At 42.6% G+C, this 20322-nt stretch overlaps 1 protein-coding gene across 2 annotated transcripts in view; it reads right to left on the bottom strand.

Annotated features, from left to right (window-relative positions):
• Positions 1 to 20322, bottom strand: part of KAT2B (lysine acetyltransferase 2B) — a 104115-nt gene that overhangs the window by 21759 nt on the left and 62034 nt on the right. For both annotated transcript variants that reach the window (XM_059064113.2, XM_059064114.2), the window contains exons 6-11: positions 17898 to 18089; positions 12448 to 12554; positions 7259 to 7384; positions 4877 to 5013; positions 2236 to 2444; positions 886 to 1012 (exon numbers count right to left, since the gene is read on the bottom strand). In XM_059064113.2, coding sequence (XP_058920096.1) covers positions 886 to 1012; positions 2236 to 2444; positions 4877 to 5013; positions 7259 to 7384; positions 12448 to 12554; positions 17898 to 18089 — 898 coding nt within the window. The remainder of the gene's footprint in view (positions 1 to 885; positions 1013 to 2235; positions 2445 to 4876; positions 5014 to 7258; positions 7385 to 12447; positions 12555 to 17897; positions 18090 to 20322) is intronic.

Below are 20322 nucleotides of genomic sequence, written 5' to 3'. Positions count from 1 at the left end.
TTATCTTTCCACCAATTGCCATATTTTTGCATGATTTTAGGGCTCCCAAAGTACCAAATGAATTATAGCCTGAAGACACATTTCTGGTTACACTTTCACAAAAGCAGCGGAGGAGGACACAACTCAATCTAAATCTTTCTGACAACTGAGAATCTGATTTATTCCAGTCAGACTGCAATGCCAACCACACTATCAATAAGACAGTCTGGTTCCTGGGGAGGAAGGGACCCATGCCAAGGACAATCGGAAAGGCAAATCAGCCACACACACACACACACACACACACACTCCAAAAAGACCCACATTCCAAACCTGCATGAATATTTCTGAAACTCAGTCATAAATTTATTCAAATATGTCATGACTTCCCCGACAGAATTTCTTTAGTCCTTGTCTCCCATTAGGCACAAGGTCATAAGAAATCTTTCTGAGATGTGAGCCACCTAAATCATCTCTCTAATCCACATCACACCACACCCCTTCTGGTGGTGCAGTGTCCCCAGGTGTGTGTAGATATGTCTGCACATGGAAATGATCAGTAACACTGAGACATGTTTTCAAACATCTCTTCACTTGCTGTAAACTTTGCCCAAGTTGCACCAGGGGCTGTGTGGTGTCCCCAGACCCTGCGCCAAGGTCCAACAAAGCCTGGTAGAACCTGACTGTGGATACAAGGAAGCGTGTACACTACACACACACACACACACACACACACACACACACACACACACACACACACATCCACCCGCAGTGAGAGGATGCTCCTTGGAAAGTCCTGGACTCCACTTGGAACCTTCTCGGGACCTGGAGACCCTGCCCAGCTCTGCAGCTTTCGTGAGAAGCACCACATTCTGCATTTCTTCTAAGACCTTGGGTCACTCTTACCTTGACTTGCTCATTTGAAGTTACAGCACAGAAAACAATCTCTGTGAATCCTTGGGATGGGAACATTCGGAAACAGATACCACCAATAACACGGCCGTCTTTAATTAAAGCAAGGGTTTTGTGTTTCCTGAAAGAATAAGATAATGTCAAAGTTTTACTTCTCTTGGTTATACAAATATACTGTTTGGGGTGTTCCTCATGAACCAGCCAGGAAAAGCAGGGGGTTGTTTCTTCATGATTTTTCCATGGAAACCTCCTCTATCTGGCCACTATCTCGCCAGACCATTCTTTACTGTAGACTTCTTAGAGCAAGCTTGCCTGCCTGAGATGGCACCAGAGCTTCCATGAGGACAAAGGCCAGCCACCTAAGGAGGCTCTGAGGTTACAAATAAAGAACAGAGCACGTGGGGAGGTTCTGACTGGTGCTGGAACAGGGCCACCCCTGATGCCCACGGACCCACAGTGGGAGTCCAGAGGGAGAACACATAGGCAGGGACAAACATAGTATGTGTTTCAGAAGAGTTCAGTCTCACTCAAAAATAGCACGGAAACAATATAGAAAAGAAAACCAAATCCACAGGTACAATTTGCTAAAACCTGCATTCCAGAATCCTATCAGGTCTTCTGTCTAAAACGTCACTCTGAATAGTCACATGCATGGATCACAATGCACATAGGCTACTGGGTTCCATGTGTTAAAATACATTCAAGTAGGGAAGTTTACTTTTTTGGTTTTTGCTGTTTTTTTGTTTTTTTTTTTTAATGTAATGGATTGTCAAAGTTAACCTGTCTAATACCCCAATAATCTTCTCAGGGCTTACAGATCCTGGCAACAATGGTACCTCGTTAAGCTACCAAAATCAAGAATCTTTTGACTGTGAAAAAAGTGGGACGCCTTCTTAGCATTTATATATTCCTTCATTGCTATAATGAATGAAGCACAGGATGGTCACCAGCAACTTAAAATATAAAGCCTCATTAACAAAACATGGACGAACTGTTGAAAAATTAATCTGAATGCCTTTAGCCATGGCAATTATCGTGATGCCACTCTGTATCCACAGTGTGACGAGAGGCGACATGACTCGGTGGGTGAGTACGGCTGACTTTCACTATCTGAGTAGTTCCTCTTTCATTTAAAAGGGAAAAAAGGGGACAGGTGATCCCTGGTGATCCAGTGGTTCAGACTCGGCGCTTCCACTGCAAGGGGCACAGGTTCAATCCCTGGTCGGGGAACGAAGATCGCACATGCCATGTGGCATGGCCAAAAAATTACAAAAAAAAAAAAAAAAGAAAGAAAGAAAGAAAGAAGAGGGGAAAAAGGGAGAAGAAGAGCAGAGCACAACTTACGGGTCAAAGACAAGCCGTGTGATGTACTCCTTTGGCATCCGGGGCAGCTGATGGGAAAACACATTCTGCAGCCCCACCAGCCAAATCAGGATCTTCTTGTTGGGCTTCTGGTTCAGGGAATTGCCCACTACGTGAAATTCAATCACACCCCTGCGCTCCTCCAGCCTTGCCGCTTCGTCCCTGGCTGAGTGTGCTGACAGAAAATTGGTCTGGGATGCAGGAGACAGGAAAACATTACACAGAGCTCTTCTCTTGAGACAGGAGGGATAGGACATAGCAATGCCTCTCTTCTGTGTTCTAATAAGACGCACACTTGTGGATTTTCAGGGTCCCAACCAACACACACAAGTTATGAAAACAAAATAGGTAGGGAGAGCATTTTGAGGGACCAGAGTATTCTACATGTACACAGAGATTTGGTGTAGATCAGGAGTCACCAAACTTTCTGTAAAGGGCCAGGGTGCTCATTATTTGAGATCGGCAAGTCATAACGTCTCTGCGGCAACTGGCCAACACTGTTGTACAGCGAAAGCTGCCGCAGACAACACATAGATGAATGGGTGGAGCAGAATTCCAATAAAACTACTTAAAAGGGAAGAAGGCAGACTGGATCTGGCCTGAGGGCTATAGTTTGCCAGTCCCTGGTTTTTAGGAACTCCATCTGGCTGAGCATTATAGCACCCTTGGGATGACAGATCCCAGTACAGGCCCAATAGTGGCAGTCTTATTCATATTGTCAGCACCTCTTCTTGGAAGATGGTTTTCTTTGCACAGGAGTCTCCGTTGACCACTCTCAACCACAGCTCACAGCACAACCTTGTGCCAGCACTCAGTGGGGTGCAGGTCAGTGTTCAACCAACAGCTCCCCAAGGGAGAAAAGCCCATTGGCGGCATGTGCTCATTTCACTGGTCTATGGCGGTGCCCAGGTGGCACTGTGGTCAGTTTCAAGCTAGCGACGTATTTAACAACCAGCATACAAAATTCCTGAAAATGTAACAGTTGCCTTGTGCACACAAGTACAAGTCAACTCCAGGACACTAAGAAATCCACCCAACACATCCTGAAATGTGTGACTACATCCACATTTTATAGCTGAAAAAAACTGAGCTAAACTAATCCGTGAAGTTACTAAATCCCCAAAAGACAAGTACACAAAAGGTACTACAGTCATAAGTCCCCAGGTCTGGATATCCAGAAGGAAATGGAAAGAAAAATTTTATAAGAAGATCTCTCTCTTAACAACTTTCTGGTTCTCTGAATTATCCTCACGACCATGAAATAAACCTCTAAGGAAACATGACAAATTAAAAATGGATACTTTGATCTAGCAGAGCCATACTAAAAAACTTTTTAAAGATGTTTTGCAAGATAATCTCCGAGCCATTTCTTCATTTTCTGGAAGCTGTCAGAAACGTCTTAAACTGCTTTGTCCCTGGATAGGACACAATGAGACTGACAGCAGTACTTTTACCAGAATTGCTTTACTTGAATCTAATCATGGGTAAACAGACAAATCCAGGTAGAGGGACATTAAGCAAAACCAGTGACCAGGACTCTGCAACAACAGTGCTGCCACAAAAGACCAAAAGAGGTCTGGGGAACTGTTCTAGAATAAAGGAGACTAAAGAGGTGAAGAGGGGAAGTCCCTGGTGGTCCAGTGGTTAGGACTCCATGCTTCTACTGCTGGGGGCACAGGTTCAATCCCTGGTCAGGGAACTAATATCCGGAAGCCACACAGTATGACCAAAAAAAAAAAAAAGGTGAAGAGATAAGAACTAAATGCAGTGCATGATCCCTGACTGATCCTCCAACAACAGCAGCAAATGTTATAATGGACAGAATTTGGATATACGGGAAATTTGGATATGGGCTGTATATTAGGCCAACGGTCTAATATAACTTTGTCTAAGCAAACTTTTCTATAAAGGGCCAGGGGACAACTATCTTAGGCTTTGCAGTCAGACTTCCCCTATCTTAATAATTCAGATCTGCTTTGGTAGTGCAAGGCAGACACAGACAATACACTTCAATTAAACTTTATTTACAAAACCAGCAAGTGGGTTGGATTTGGCCCACAGGCTGTAGACTGCCAACCCATACGTTAGATAATACTGTAACCTAGCTAAATTTGCTGGAGGTGATAACTGCATTGAGGTAATGTGAATGAACAGTCTCAGTCTTAGGAGATACATGCAAATATATTTAGGGGTGAAGGGTTATGACATCTGTATTGAATTCTGAAATGGTTCCTAATGCTTCACAGGAGAGAGAGTGAGACAGAGGGAAAGTAAATGAGGCATGTTAACAACTGGTGAATCTAAATAAAGAGTCTCTGGATCTTTATCATGGAGTTTTTTGCAACATTTATGAGGGTTTAAATTTTTCAAGATAAAAAGTTGAAGGAGGAGAAATGCCTTCAACTGCGTGAGATTATGTTTCCCCATGATGTGACAGTCGTCAAGGGGAATCAGCTCTCCATCAGCTTTTCTTGCCTTTCTGACCCTGACCACCAGGCAAAATGCAAACCAGGGTAGCATGACATGCTCTCTCTCAGCAATACCATCCCCATTCCCAACAGCTGGAGTGGCCCGGAGAGTAGAAGGGGTCCACCAGCTGGCTGCCTAGGTTCACCCCGCTGACCTCTGGCCCGAGCATCGCTGCAGGGTCCGTGATGGTGGACATGACCTCGTGGATTAATTCCAGTGGAATATCGCCCATCACTCGGGGTTTCTTGGCCTCCTCCAAAACATGAGAGTCATTCATTTTCCTCTTTTCTCCTTGATGATCAAAATAAAAGGGTAAACAATGGGTTATTTTAACCACAAAGCACATGCCAACTAATCCAACTAGTTTTCTAATAACACTGACAGGTGTGGACGTCATCCCTCCATGTACCAGGGGAGGGGCGCAGTGGAAGGCAGGAGAGAGAAGGGAGGACGTCTCACAGTAACTGCCAACCGTAGATCTACTCTAAATAGTTTCTATTTTCCATGATAATTTTTTAACTTGATATATGAGTTATTAAGGCATGTGTCTCTTCATTTGCATATTAAGGGATGAGTCTAGTTATCACTTTGTGGTCAGAGAACATGGACCATATGATACCAAAGGTCAAAATTTTTCGCAACTTGCTTTATGGACTAAAGACTTGACCAATTATTTGTAAATTAAGTGTCTTCTTTGGAAGAATGTGTATTTTTCCGATTTTGAGTGCTCTCTACACATATGTTAGATTAATGTTGTTGACTTCGTTTGCAGGGCTTCTGTCCTTACTGACAGTTTTGTCTGCTTGATCTATGAATGAATCAGAGATGTTTCTTCCAGACTTCAACTGTTGGTTGGTTTGAAGTGATTATTTCTGCTTGCAGTTCTGTTAATTCTCCCTCTTTCATATATGTTTGCATGTATGTATGTATATATATATATATATGTGGTCGTATGCATGTCATGTATGTATGTCTATATATTTGAAATATACTCATGAACTGTTTTATTTTCCTAGTGAATTTAATTTTTTCATCACAAAATGACCCTCACTATCTCTCACAATGCTTTTTTTGCCTTAAAATGATGCCTCACAAAGTGAGCAGGGCCAGTGGCCTTTGAAGTAGGTACACTCTCAATATGTTACATGCTGGGAAAGGCCAGGCAAAGGCAAGGAGAAGTCTCTCCCACCTTCCTCCTTAGATTACATGGTGGCTTTCTGTCCCTTCTACTATCATGTTTGGTTTTTCTTTATTTCTTTTTTTTCCTTCTGTCATAATGCATTTGTTTTTACAATTAAATTTTTTAAAATTTTTAGATGTTCAAATCTAATTTATTCCTCAGGTGCGAATCCCACTAAGCATGTTCCATATAGCATTCCCATCAACTTTAGCTAAAAATGAGCAGAGCAATGTCAAGTATCTCATCTATACAAGATGCTTCTCCAAATATTATATGTTACTTACTAAACAGTTTTGGTTGAGTTCTTGTTTTCATAACTTTTTACCTGTTGTGATTGGAGGTGAGTGAGAATATTTTCAGTCATTTGATCAAGAAGCCTTCAAATTCCAAGATTCCCCAAGATTAACATTGTGAACTATTTATTATGGAGCTGAGGCTTATACCCAATATGCCCCAAACTTGATAGATTGCTAATAGTGATGTGATAAGAAAGCATCTTAGGCTGCATCCAAGCTCACTGGCAAAGCGTTTCCAGATTAATTAGTGATGTCTCCCTTGGAAGTGGGAGAGACAATGGTGGCACCAATGCTAAATGCTTAGTACTTCATTCAAAATCCTCTTCTCTCCCCCTTTTATGTCATTTCCTCAATGTCAAACTTTGGTCATGCCCAAGATTTGTCTGAGGTCAAGCCTGTGGACAGAAATGCAACCTTCAAAACAAAACATCCTGTAACTGTAAAATGCCTTTAGGATTAAGAGATGTTTTTGCCCACATGGCAGATTACATTCAAGGCCAAATTCTTTCCCCTCCTGTAACCATGCTCTGCCATTTGATTCTGCAGTTCTTCCTATAAAGGGAGTGGGGTACATTTCCCCACCCCTTTACTCTGAGTTTGACCACGTGATTAGCTTTAGATGACAAAATGAGGCAGGTGTGATGGGGTACACGTTCCGAGCTTAGGCTTCAAGAAAGTGTATTTCTTCTTGCTTTCTGGTGCTTCTGCCACCATAATAAGGACACATTCTGCCCCAAGGGAAGGAGAAGAAACTCAATGGTCCTAGAAGGAGGATGAGAAATATACAAGCCCAGCCTGAAGGAGACCAGCCGGGATTAGCCACCTCCCAGGCAACACACAGGATGAGTGAGCTATGATAATAAAAGATTACAGTTTTCAGACTCTGCATTTTGAGCGGGTTTGTTACACAGCAATAACTAACCAATACAGCTCAAAGCGAGTTCCAACCATGGAGATCCTAGACATGGACAATCTGTTTGAAGTCTACCTTTGGCACTCCTCAGATAATAAAGCTTCTAGGGCAAATCGCAGTCCTCTATGATGCCCTCGAAGCGCTTACCTGGGTTTGCCTCAAGCCCCGAAGCACCTTTACAGGAAGGACTGTTGTTCCCTCCATTCTGTTGCTCAAGGGAAGCTGAGTTTGAATTGAAGGTAACTGTCCCGGCCACAGGAGGTGGATTGATAACTGCCCCCAGGAAAAGGAAAAGAAGGTATTAAATGACTTCTTTCTTAGGCAGTAAGGAACCAAGTACACATGACACCATCCCATTCCTGCCCATCACCCCAAAGAAGTCATCTTTAAAATAAAAACTATGGGGCCAATGTGAGCATGATAAGAAAGACAGGGATGGATTATAACCCATTGGATAGAATAAAGATACCTGAGTCCAAACTGATAAAATAATAAATGCATAAATAAATAAGTGGGGAGAAGGTGAAACTCTTCATACAGGAGAATGCCAACAAATAAGAAGGGAATGATGGAAGTTGGCAGGGGCTGGGGGAAGCAGCCAGTATATAATAATTGATTCAGGGAAGAATCATCTGTACAGTCTAAACCTTGTGAATATAATTTTTTAAATATTTTTTTAAATTTATTTTTGGCTGTGCTGGGTCTTCGTTGCTGCATGCAGGCTTTCTCTAGTTGTGGTGAGCGGGGGCTACTCTTCATTGCGGTGTGTGGGCTTCTCATTGCGGTGGCCTCTCTTGTTGTGGAGCACGGGCTCTAGGTGCACGGGCTTCAGTAGTTGTGGCACGTGGGCTCAGTAGTTGTGGCGCATGGGCTTAGTTGCTCCGTGGCACGTGGGATCTTCCCAGACCAGGGCTTGAACCCGTGTCCCCTGCATTGGCAGGTGGATTCTTAACCACTGCACCACCAGGGAAGTCCCAATGAATATAATTTTGATAAAGACAGGATAGTCTCAAAGTATCGCCCCAAAAAAGTACTTTTTTTTTTTATTACAAAAGGAGAAATGGTAACACTGCAGTAGAGAAACCTCATAAACCCCACCCTAAGCCAGTGATCAAACTGCATGCCAGCAATAATGGGAGAGGCCAATGGTACAGGCCCCCCGATGTGACACAAAAATTGCTATAAACCACATCACTGAGATGAAGGGCAAAATGGAAAATAGCACATAGATTAGATAATAATATTGCATCAAGGTTAAAATCCCTTACTTTGATAACTATACTGCGGTTAAATAAGAAAACGTCCTTGCTCTTAAGAGATACCCACTGAAGTCAGTGAAGGGTCATGACGTTTGTAACTTTCAAATAGTTTAGAAGACAAAAAACATACATATATGCACACATATATATGGAGTGAGACAGAGACAGAGAAACAGGAGAAATGATGAAGCAAGTAGGGCAAATGTTAACAATTAAACAAAGAACATACAGCACACAGGACTGCTTTGTCCTAGTTTTGTAACTTTTCTGTAAGTTCGAGAGTATTTCCAAACAAAACCTTTTTGTTTTGCCTTTTTTCAAAAAAGCCATCATAGGAAGTAGGATGTTGTTTGCTAGTGTGCTGCTGATCCGTAGCTGATGAGGCGAGACTGATGAGGGACATGGACATTCTCAGTGCAGACAGATGCCCAGAGAGCACATTCATCTTGGTGTCAAGGCAGCCACAGTGTGGTCTACGGGGGACTTTCCCCATAGCCAAGAGAGTGATGGAGTAAGTAAACCGAGCCACGGAGAGACATGGATCCATAGCAATCCTAACTGAACAGCAATTGGTATGTAAAGAATGATATACTGATTTACAATGTTGTGTCAGTTTCAGGTGTACGGCAAAGTGAATCAGTTATACATCTACATATACCCACTCTTTTTTAGATCCTTTTTCCATACAGGTCATTACAATGAAAAAATTTTTTTAAATAAAAATAAATAAAACATAGGTGAGGAAACCACCACCCCCAGAAGAAAAAGAAAAAAACGGGGGATCAGAATATACTAAAGCACCAGGCTGTATGGCTTTCCTCCCAGCAAAAAAGCCTTCTGAATTTCTAAGTACACTGGAGCGATTCTACACAAAGGGGAAGCTCTGGTGATTCAGAAGACATCTGAGCACCTTGCAAAAGTTCAGAGCCATCATTATGAATGTCATTTATCACAGTTGCATAGATGTGCAGACACACCAATTAAGTAGGTGATTACACTTTTCTTTTTCCCCAGAGAACACACTGCAATTACAGCGGAACAGGAGAAGACAGCCTGCTTCCAACGGCGGCAGGTAATACTGACAATCCAGCTGAAGTGGGTGACGACCTGAGACACAGAGATGAATCTGAAATTCCCAGAGGGTCAGAGACGACCTGTCTTCTCCACCTTGTGTGATGACAGATAACACAATGGAAGTGGGACAGACTGGGAGGCATCTTGAGCAGGAGAGGGTCAAGGGAAGTCTTCACCCAGAGAGGAGTCCTCTCCAGAAGTCCCTTCAGAAAAGAACTAAGATGACCCTGACAAATAGCTCGGGTGTCCCTGGCCCATGTTCACTCATTCCTTCATGTGCTTGCCTGCACATTTGCAAAGCACACTGGGGCCGTGCAGAGCAGCGGTTAGAGCTCTGGCTCTTAACACAGTGCAAGAGACAGGGAGTAGACCCAGTGTGAAGCCCAGTCCCATCACTCACGAGCTCTGCTTTTGGGCAACTGGTTGCTCCTCTCTGAGCTCTCATTTCTCATCCACATAAAGGAGATAATCACACCAACTTCTCATGGTTTGTGCTAAGGCTCAAAGACAGGAAGCAAACCTCAGGGCAAGCACTTACTGGAAGTATCAGCTATTCTCGTGGCAAAACTGGGTCTCTGACCATGCAGGAGTCACACTCACAGGAGACAGAGATGTACAGAGAAAAGGGGGCGAGGGTAGCATGAGGTGAGTGCCGTGTGACTCAGACTGCTTCACGTCAGGTCACCTGAGGAGCTTTTAAAGTCTCGATGTCCAGGCCACGTCCTTGGCCACGTCCAGGCCATGTCCTTGGCCAATTACATCACACCCTCTTGGGAGGGGCCTCAGAGATCAGTAGTATTTTTTTTTTTACTTAAAATAAATCATTTTGTTTTATTTATAGCTATTCTCAGTATCTAAAGCAGTGCCATAAATATTGCAGAAAATCAGGAGATAATTGTGGGAAAGAAGGAAATTATTTTCAAACATACAGAAGCATCTACTGGCAAAAACTGATAGAAGCAATTCTTAACTATTTATTGAAACAAGAACCTCTATATGGCATATTTTACTGACTCACTAAGAGTCAGGCTATAAATTTAGGTGGTTTCTAAACTTTTTAAAAAATTTTTTCTAAATTTTTAATATAAATTTTCTTTCCTTCATTGAGAGCATCCCAAATTAATAAAGTTCTATAATTAATCATACCACAAATAAATAACACTATTCGAAATCAGTAGTATTTTAAATCACATGGGTGATGCCACGGTGCAGCCAAGTTAAACAACCGGCGATAGGATATTATCAAGCTTCCACGAACATTTGGAAGAAAGGAGATCCAGCGCTTACTAGAAGGCATGGGGAGAATTAGGAAAGAGTTTGTGGGAGAGATGCCATTTGAAAGTTAGGTAAGATAAAGACAGAGACAACTGAACAACATGGGGACAGAGAGGGAAATACAGAACACATGCCCAGGTGCTACACAGAGCATGTCCAGGAAGTGCTGACACTCAGGTCTGGAGTTCTATCCATGCACAGAAAAGCCCCAGAGCGCTACAGGTTTTGAAACAGAGAAACATGAAATTATATTCTATGACCTAAGGTGAAAAAACAGCACAAAAGATGTTTCTGGTAACAAGAAGCCAAACAAAGATGGTTTGATCCAAACCAAAATACCTTATTCCCTAAGTACTCTGCTTGGAAGGATTTAATTATATGCATCCAAACTTGGGCTCTAGATAAAAAAAAATGTTTTAATCATGTTCTCAAATGCAGTATGCTGAGTGAAAGAAGCCAGAGTCAGAAAGCTATGATTCCACTCATATGGCATTCTAGAAAAGGGAAAACTACAGAAACAAAAAACAAATCAGTGGTTGCCAAAGCTGGGGGTTAGAGCACTGAATGGACTACAAAAGGGGTACAAGGGAATTTTCTGGGGTGATGCAGTTATCCTATATATTTATTTTCTATGTTCTGATGGTAGTGGTAGTTACACAACTAACTATGTGTGTTTGCCAAAATTCACAGAACCACATACTAAAAAGGTTGCCTTTCACTGCATGTATTCAATTTAAAAAACTGGGGGGTGGGGGAATGGCGAGAATAAAATTACCCTTTGCTGGAGGCAATACTTAAGAGCCCCCATATTACACATTGAACTAGATCTACTAAAAACTCATCAAAATTCTGCATTCTATCTTTCCCCAAGGCCACATACAAATTAGTGCTTTGGCATCTCTTGCCAAACTTCTCCAAATTTTCCAAGCATCCAAGGCAGGAATTCAGACCCTCTTTCTAGGCTCAGTGTTACTCCAGAAGTTACACATCTTCCTTCCTCACAAAATGCTCGCTGAGGCCACTGGCTGACTCGAGGCAATGCCAGCTGACGCCCTGACCCCACTTCACGTCCTGAGACTTACCATCCTCCCATTATCCACGAGAGCAACTTGATGCCCAAACCAGACTCCACAGGTTCAGAAACCAGACAGAGACATGATTCCTGGGCATATGTGGCCATTGACCGAGACTGTAAGTGTCTTCAAAAAGAACCAGCATTGGGCTTCCCTGGTGGTGCAGTGGTTGAGAGTCTGCCTGCGGATGCAGGGGACACGGGTTCGTGCCCTGGTCCGGGAAGATCCCACATGCCGCGGAGCGGCTGGGCCCGTGAGCCATGGCCGCTGAGGCTGCGCGTCCGGAGCCTGTGCTCAGCAATGGGAGACGCCACAGCAGTGAGAGGCCCGCGTACCACAAAAAAAAAAAAAAAAGAGCCAGCACTGACTGCAGACCTGAGCCTCCTAGGTTTAAACCTTCCGTACAGCTGTGAGGCACGGGCTGAGCAAACTCTCATAGCAGAGGCAGCAGCTGTTGCTATTTTAACTGTTTGGTTTGCACCTGCTCTCCTCACCAACAGAGACGTAGGTGCAAGATTTGCCAGAGCTTTTACTTTTTTTTTGCTGGTACTAGTCTTCAATTCTTGATGAAAAACATAACTAAATGCAGAGTGAACTGCAACGAACACTTCCTGGTTGTTTTCTGATGTATGCCCCCACCAAAATTTTTTTTTACCTGTTTGGATTCCTAGCTGGCTGGTTCTGGAAGAAGCTGAGAGAAAATCCTGATCCCAGATGGGAGAGTTTTGACTATAAACTTCTTCTTCTAACATGGACAGAAACCTAGGCACAAGAGTAAAAAGGCAAGCATGAGATCAAAACTAATGCATTACTAGAGGGACAAAAGCCCTGACCACCCACGGCAATCACATGAACACCAGCATCCCATCTTCAATTTAGAAATATGCTAGTCAATTATGACTCAGGTGATGATTTAGTTGGGCAGCCCTGGTATATTCTACTAACAGAATACATTTCCACAGATGTATTCTCTATGGGCTCTGCATAGATAGATACGAGCTAGACTACACAGAGCATTACATCAGTGGAAATGCACTCCACCCAGTTCCCCTCAGGAATCTCGGAACCAGATTCCAGCCCTCCACGAAGTGGTCACTGTCACCGTCATTTCCACCACAAAAGCCGCTATAGTATTTATGGAATCCTTGCCATGTGCCTGCACTGTCCTAAGAACTTCTTTTTTTTTTTTTAATTAATCTTTATCAGAGTATAGTTGCTTTACAATGTTATGTTAGTTTCTACTGTACAGCAAAATGAATCAGCTATACATATACATATATCCCCTCTTTTTTGGATTTCCTTCCCATTTAGGTCACCACAGTGCATTAAGTAGAGTTCCCTGTGCTACACAGTATGTTCTCATTAGTTACCTATTTTACACATAGTATCAATAGTGTATATGTGTCAATCCCAATCTCCCAATTCCTCCCACCAGCCCCCCGTTTCCCCCTTGGTATCCATACATTTGTTCTCTACTTCTGTGTCTCTATTTCTGCTTTGCAAATAAGATCATCTATACCATTTTTCTAGATTCCACATATACACATTAATATACGGTATGTGTTTTTCTCTTTCTGACTTACTTTACTCAGTATGACACTCTGTAGGTCCATCCATGACTCTACAAATGACCCAATTTCATTCCTTTTTATGGCTGAGTAATATTCCATTGGATATATGTACCACATCTTCTGTATCTATTCCTCTATTGATGGACATTTAGGTTGTTTCCATGTCCTGGCTATTGTAAACAGTGCTGCTATGAACACTGGGGTGCATGTGTCTTTTTGAATTATGGTTTTCTCTGGGTAAGAACTTCTTATTGAATCTTCACATCAACCCAGTGAGTTACATATTTTATTTTTATTTATCACACACATACATAGCTCTTACTACAGGATAGACACTGCTCTAAGTAGATGGTGTATATTAACTCATTTGATCTTCCTAACAACCCTATGAGATAGGATCCATTATTGTACCCATTTTACAGATGGAAAAACTTAGGACACAGAGAGGCTCAATAACTGGTACAAAGTCCCACAACCAGTAAATTGCAGGGCCAAGATCAGAACGTGTGATTAATTACTATGTTATATTTCCCATCGTGTTATAAACAAACTGATCTCAAGTTTTGGGGGCCCACAGAAATCACCCAAATACCTTGGTAAGAGTATAGATACCTAAACCCCACCTACGCTTACTGAATCAGAGTCTGGGAGAATGGTCTGGGCAACTGATTTTTGATAAGTACCTTGGACAGTTCTTATGTGCCCCAAAATAGAAGATTAAAATATGTATGATTAAAATACCAACACAAATCTCTATACTTCTGGTACTGGAATGTCTTCCTGAAAGCCTCTTTTTAAGGCACATTAATTCTCATGGAGGGGTATAGAATAATGGCTAAGAGCTTGGGTTCTAAAATCCAATTACCAAGCTCACCACTTATTATTTGTGTGACCTTGGAACAAGTTCTTAACTTTCCTCTTCCTTGGTTCCACTTTTATAAAATGGAAATATCAACAGTAACTCCTGCAGAAGGTGGTAGTGAGGAGTACACTAATGTCATGCTTCAAATGGTGATGACCCCTTAGGAGGTGCTCATTCACTCAACAAACACTGAATGCCCACCACATGCCAGGTGCTGTGCCAGGTGCTGCAGGACAGAGGGAACACAACGTCTTGCCCTCAAGAAGTTTACACTGCAATGATGTAATAAAGGTTAGCTAGTATATACGTCTTAACTATCCTGTCTCTGAAATTTTGAAATCCAAAAGCCCTTAAAAAAAGTATTTTCCTTAATCCATTTGGCAACAAAACATACATAAGACTACTTATAGTCTTTACAATTATAAATGGATTTGCTTTGGGGGACCTGCCCCCGCCCCTAAAGCTATGATAATGTATGGTCCATGTGTTATGTTACCCTTATAAAGGTGTCAAGTTACCTTAAAACTTGAACTGAGAAACATACCAAGTATGGACAACTGATCAAGGACCTACATTAACAACATCATCATCATCACAATTACTGAAAGTGCCACTAGTCTTCTCATTAATCAAATCCGGCAAGACTTTAGAAGGTCTGGGGTGGGAGAAGTTGGGTTTTTGGAAGTGAAGACAGGTGGGGAAAGGTCCTGAGGGTCTTCTGACTTGCTGATCATACTCAGAAGATTTAAGAATAAGGTACCATTTGTATGAACATCTACCTGCACTCAGTTGTGTAATTCATGGTTTACAGAAACGATATGAGTCGCCTTTTGCCAAAGAAGCCACCATTAACGTATGCTTTAAAACACTTTAGTATGCTTCTTATCTAACACAGAGAGACTGACAGCAACAGGAGGTAAAATCCTTACTAAGATCACATTCTGACCTTGCTGACAAGAGGGAAGGTTCTCGATGCATTTCCCCCTTTTGCTAAGCAGACCCTGCCTTCACTTCACACAGCCCTCAAGATTTCCCCAACTGCCCTTTATCACAGAAGTAAATTTCCTTTCCTTTTCCAGCTCCTTCTTTATCAGTAATTATATAATGGGAACACTTCACAAAGCCCTAAAGAGACTCACCAAAGAAGAATGCCATTAATAATTTAGGAAAATAATCATGTGTGTGTTACATAATATATAAATATATATATATATATATATATATATACATATATTTAGTTATTTCAATAAAACAAAGAACAGGCTCATCTAATGCTATGAGAAAATGCTTGTTTTATATACAGAGGATACAAAATTATATGTAGAATAAAAGAATGCAGTACACGGAGAAGAAAAAATTGAAATATCTAAAATCACAAAAAGTATATCACAGTGGTAGGGTTATAGCGGTCTTTTGCTTCTTTGTTCCCTGTGAATCAAATTTTCATCAACATGTCCATTTATCACTTTCAGAATGAAATGCAGATACTAAAGTTTTTAAAAGCAACCGTGTAAATAGGTGGATGGGGGTGGCGTCGGGGAAAGGCACACGTTAAAGCCAAGCAGAAGAAAGGGCAACAAATGAAGAGCAGGAAGATAAGGATGTAAGCTCTGAAGATGCATCTGAGAATCATGACGACCTCACCAGGTGTGAGAAGCAGTCTGCAGCCCTCACCTTGAGTTGGTGCCCAAGATCCAAATGGCACCTCTGGCTTCAATATGAGATTCTGCCACCAAATCTGCAGGTATAAATCCCTAACAGCCTCAAATGTTGTCAGATTCAATGCAAAGGGATTTAAAAGGAGAAGTGGGTGGTAGTTTTACCCTACCATTAGTAACAGAGATAAAAAGAAAGCAGCATTGATTTTTCAGCTGAACAGCATAAGCATGCCAGAGCTCTGGGCTGAACGAACAACACACTATAATTAGCAAATATCTGTAAGAAGCAAAATGAGTTTTCTATAGGAAAAAAAAAAAATTGCTACTATGCAAGGTAATTAAAATTTCTCTTTAAGCACCACAAAAGGTGTGAGGGGGGAGGGGAGAGGGGTCCTCTTTGTCCCTTGGCTTAGAGACAGAACAACCACTATAATCTGAACACAAGAAATGCTACTTATGTGGCAAATGTAATTGAAAAATAAGAAAACTGCTTTAATCTCTATGGAAAGAAGCTTAGAACAGTTAAAAGGCAGCCACTGAAATACATGAGCTTGCCCAGAGTTCATTACTCATTGAGGGGCAACATCAAACTGCAGTTTAAGTGCTTCTGAACCTTCCTCCCTGGAGGATACCAAAGGGCCCATGTCCTGCCTCAGTTTCATCTACTGGTTGCCTTCAGGAAATGCTGAAAATCAGGTGGCTAGGACTTATGTTCAAATATTGGACGTTCAGCTAAAGCTCATTAGAATTTTCCTCTACCTAACGTTTGAGATTCGTGTTAAACTGCAAAAACAAACAAACAAAAATTGTTCAGTACATTTTCATCAGAAAACCATTTTTGTTGTTGTTTTGGGCCTCACTTATTTTTAAAAATTAAAACTATCATCTTTCCTGAGATACAAATTGGGTAAATCAGAAATAGTAATAATAATAAAAATCCAGTTTCTCAGATAAAACAGATTTCATCAATCTTTGCTCAAAGACTATAATGGCTCCTCTCTGAAACTCTGCTATCTTGCAGTTCTCCATGGCAGAACTCTATCAGACCTAGAATGCCTTTTTAAATGATACCTTCCACCCCCGCAAACCAGTGCTACTCCAGGCAGAATGAACTGCCTCCTTCCTGTCTTGCTGTCACTGCTCCATGACAAGTCATCACCTGCACCCCCAGCCTCTCACCAGCACCCAGCCTCTTAGCTTAAATTTTGGGTTCTTCGCACTGAAAATTCATTTCAGGCCAATGGCGTAGCACTGCAACTTCCTATCCCTTTGACACCTTTCATGTATTTGAAAAATATTTAAATGATTATTCACATGTTGGAGTTCTGGCAGGTGCGAGAAGCAAGGTGCACAAGAGCATGCACATTCTACAAGAAACTGAGTACATAGGCACAAAGATCATTCTGAAGGGGGCCTCTCTATTCCCGGCCAGCCCTGCTCTTGGGGTCTAGTTCATTCTAGCTGAGACGGGACTGATCCGCCAATCTTAGCAAGGGCTGGATGGGACTTCCCTGGAGGTCCAGTGGTTAAGACTCCGTGCTTCCAATGCAAGGGGCGTGGGTTCAATCCCTGGTCGGGGAACTAAGATCCCACATGCTGCATGGTGGGCCAAAAAATTTAAAAAAGGAAATGGCTGGAGACGTAGGACGGAAGAAACAGCCACCTGACTTCTCCTGCACCACTTCTGGGAAGATGGAAATTGCTTCTGCGCCACCTTTCCCATCCCCCACTAGCATCCTGGCAGCTCAATATACAAAACAAAGCATCCCACCCCCACCCCCACCCCCCGCCCCATGAGACTCAGGTGGGATGAGGCGAGGCTGAAGGAGCAGTCGCACAGAGTCAAGCTCATCCCATATGGGCTGGAAAGTACCCATGGAGGCTCCCAGAGGGAGCTGAGAAGGATGCGGTCCCGCTTTCCTACCCCTCCTAATCGTGTCACGGAGGCAGGCTTTGCTGAGTATCCATCAGTCTCAAGCCCTTGCATCAAAGACCCACAAGAGCACTCCCTTACTTTGGGAAATGGGTGAGGATTAGAGTCCGTTTCTCGAGTGGCAGTTTGTCTTTTTCCTGCCTCGCCTGCTCCAGGAGCTGTCGTCTCATCACGGTGAAGACAGAGCGGAGCAAGGTTCTCCCGAACACCTGCGCGGTCTCGTACCGAGGCAGACTGTCACAGAACTGGGGCACGTTGCAGTAACACAGCCACCTGCAACCAGAGGAGAGAACGCCATGAGTATCCCTTAAGCCCCAGACCATGTGGAACACCCAAGGATGGCTACTCTGTGTCATCAACCTCGGCAGGAGAAACCAGGTCTGCAGTGACAAAAGTATCACCACCAGCTAGTAAAACGTGGGAGTTAGGTTAGCTCACCCTGCCATAGCCACTTGGGTCCAATTCTACTAGCATCATTCCATTCTGCAGCATCCTTTAAATAGGAGGAGGAATTAAAGGGGAAACCGAGGAAGTCCCTTTTGCAGAAGAATCAGAACTCCCCCATCTAATCCTCTAAGTAAAATTCAAGGCTTCTTTAAAATGCTTACGCAACATTCACATACCTCCACAGCTTTGGTGGGAAGATAAAGATCTTCAAGACTGTTCAACACTCAGTCAAAACGCAGGAAGTAATGAGCTTCCACCATCTGTTGCTTAGGTACGTTTTCAATGACTCAGACTCAAAGTCAAAAATGCATTTCAGTGTTGCACAGGGCTGGAGGAGTTCCCGGGGCCCAGAGGGAAACCAGGGCTTTCCTGAAACCTGATCACAGTTCTAGGGCACACGGGCTATGTAGAGCATATGATTTAGAAAGCTCGTTCAGCCAAGAGAAGCTAGAAAATGAGCGTCCATCCACAATGGACCCACATTCTCTACGGTCTCCTGGAGATGCAAGCCCTGAAATTCCCAGAAACATGGGCACACAGTGGGGCGCAGAGGGCAGCAGAGACCAGGGTCAAGGGTCGAGGCTTCATTGCCCAGCTCCCACTCCTTGGTAGCAGATCCAAACATCCTCTTCCAGGACAGGACTGCTTTCCCCAAATAAAACCCTCTCCTCCCTGTGTGCCTTCCTGATCTTGTTTAAGATGGGGGGCCGTGCTCCAATGCGCCCAAACTGCTAAAGGATGCCCCAATGAACTCTCAGACCCTCAATAAAGAGTGGAACAATATTCACTTACTCATGCTTCTTGACTTATTTTTTATCTTATTCTGTATTACTTCTTAGTTCTCCTGTGTATGGGGTGGGACTGTTTCATCTTTGGGGAAGAAACCTTTCATTAGTGTTAGTTCATCTACCTAGATTCAAAATTAACCTTAAAACCCTGCTACTATTTCTGTTCTCCTCTCAACTTTTCTGTCCTAATAATTCACACCCAAATGTCATTTTATGACACAATACCCAGGTGGGCATCTTAAGGGCTGCACTGTATCTTGTCAAGTCGGAAACAGTGACCTTGGGAGCAGAAAAAGCTAGGAGGTGCATTGATTTTGTAATTAATAAGGCACTTCATATAGAAATTCATCACCTTCGGAGCCAATCTTTGCTGGAAGTTAGCCTGTGGCCACTAAATGAAGTTAAAATATTTGGAGCTGAAGGGAGGCCAGCTCCCAGGGAACTAATTATGAAACTACAAATGTAATCACAAACCATAATCATCAGTTCAATTTCATGAGACTTAGGTTATCATAAGATTGTTTGTAGGGCTTCCCTGGTGGCTCAGTGGTTGAGAATCTGCCTGCCGATGCAGGGGACACGGGTTCGTGCCCGGGTCCGGGAACATCCTACATGCCGCGGAGCAGCTGGGCCCGTGAGCCATGGCCACTGAGCCTGCGCGTCCGGAGCCTGTGCTCCGCAACGGGAGAGGCCACAACAGTGAGAGGCCCGTGTACCACAGAAAAAAAAAAAAAAAAAAGATTGTTTGTAAATGTTAATAATATTAAACGTATGGCCAATCTGCTGCAATGGAAGATATATAAGGATTTAAGGATTTAGACCAGTACTGTCCAATAAAGCCTCTATGATGATGAGATTGTTGTATACCTGTGCTTATACAGTAGCCACCAGCCACGTATAACTACTCAGCACTTATACAAATGAAGAGCTTAATTTTTTTCTTTCTTCTTTTTTTTTTTATTGATGTACAGTTGGGTTACAATGTTATTTGTTTCAGATACACAGCAAAGTGATTCAGTTTTATATACACATGTATATGTGTATATACATACATGTGAATATATAATTCTTTTTCAGATTATTTTCCCTTATAGGTTATTACAAAATATTGAATATAGTTCCCTGTGTTATGCAGTAGGACTTTGTTATTTATCTATTTTATATATAGTAGTCTGTATATGTTAATCCCAAACTCCTAATTTATCCTTCCCACTCCTTTCCCCTTTGGTAACCATAAGTTTGTTTTCTTGAAGAGCTTAATTTTTTTTAAA

The sequence above is a fragment of the Kogia breviceps genome, chromosome 5, assembly GCF_026419965.1.
Source record: "Kogia breviceps isolate mKogBre1 chromosome 5, mKogBre1 haplotype 1, whole genome shotgun sequence".
In the NCBI taxonomy this organism is placed as follows: Eukaryota; Metazoa; Chordata; class Mammalia; order Artiodactyla; family Physeteridae; genus Kogia; species Kogia breviceps.
The sequence above is the reverse complement of the archived record's forward strand: the minus strand, read 5'-3'. Positions and strand labels throughout refer to the sequence as shown.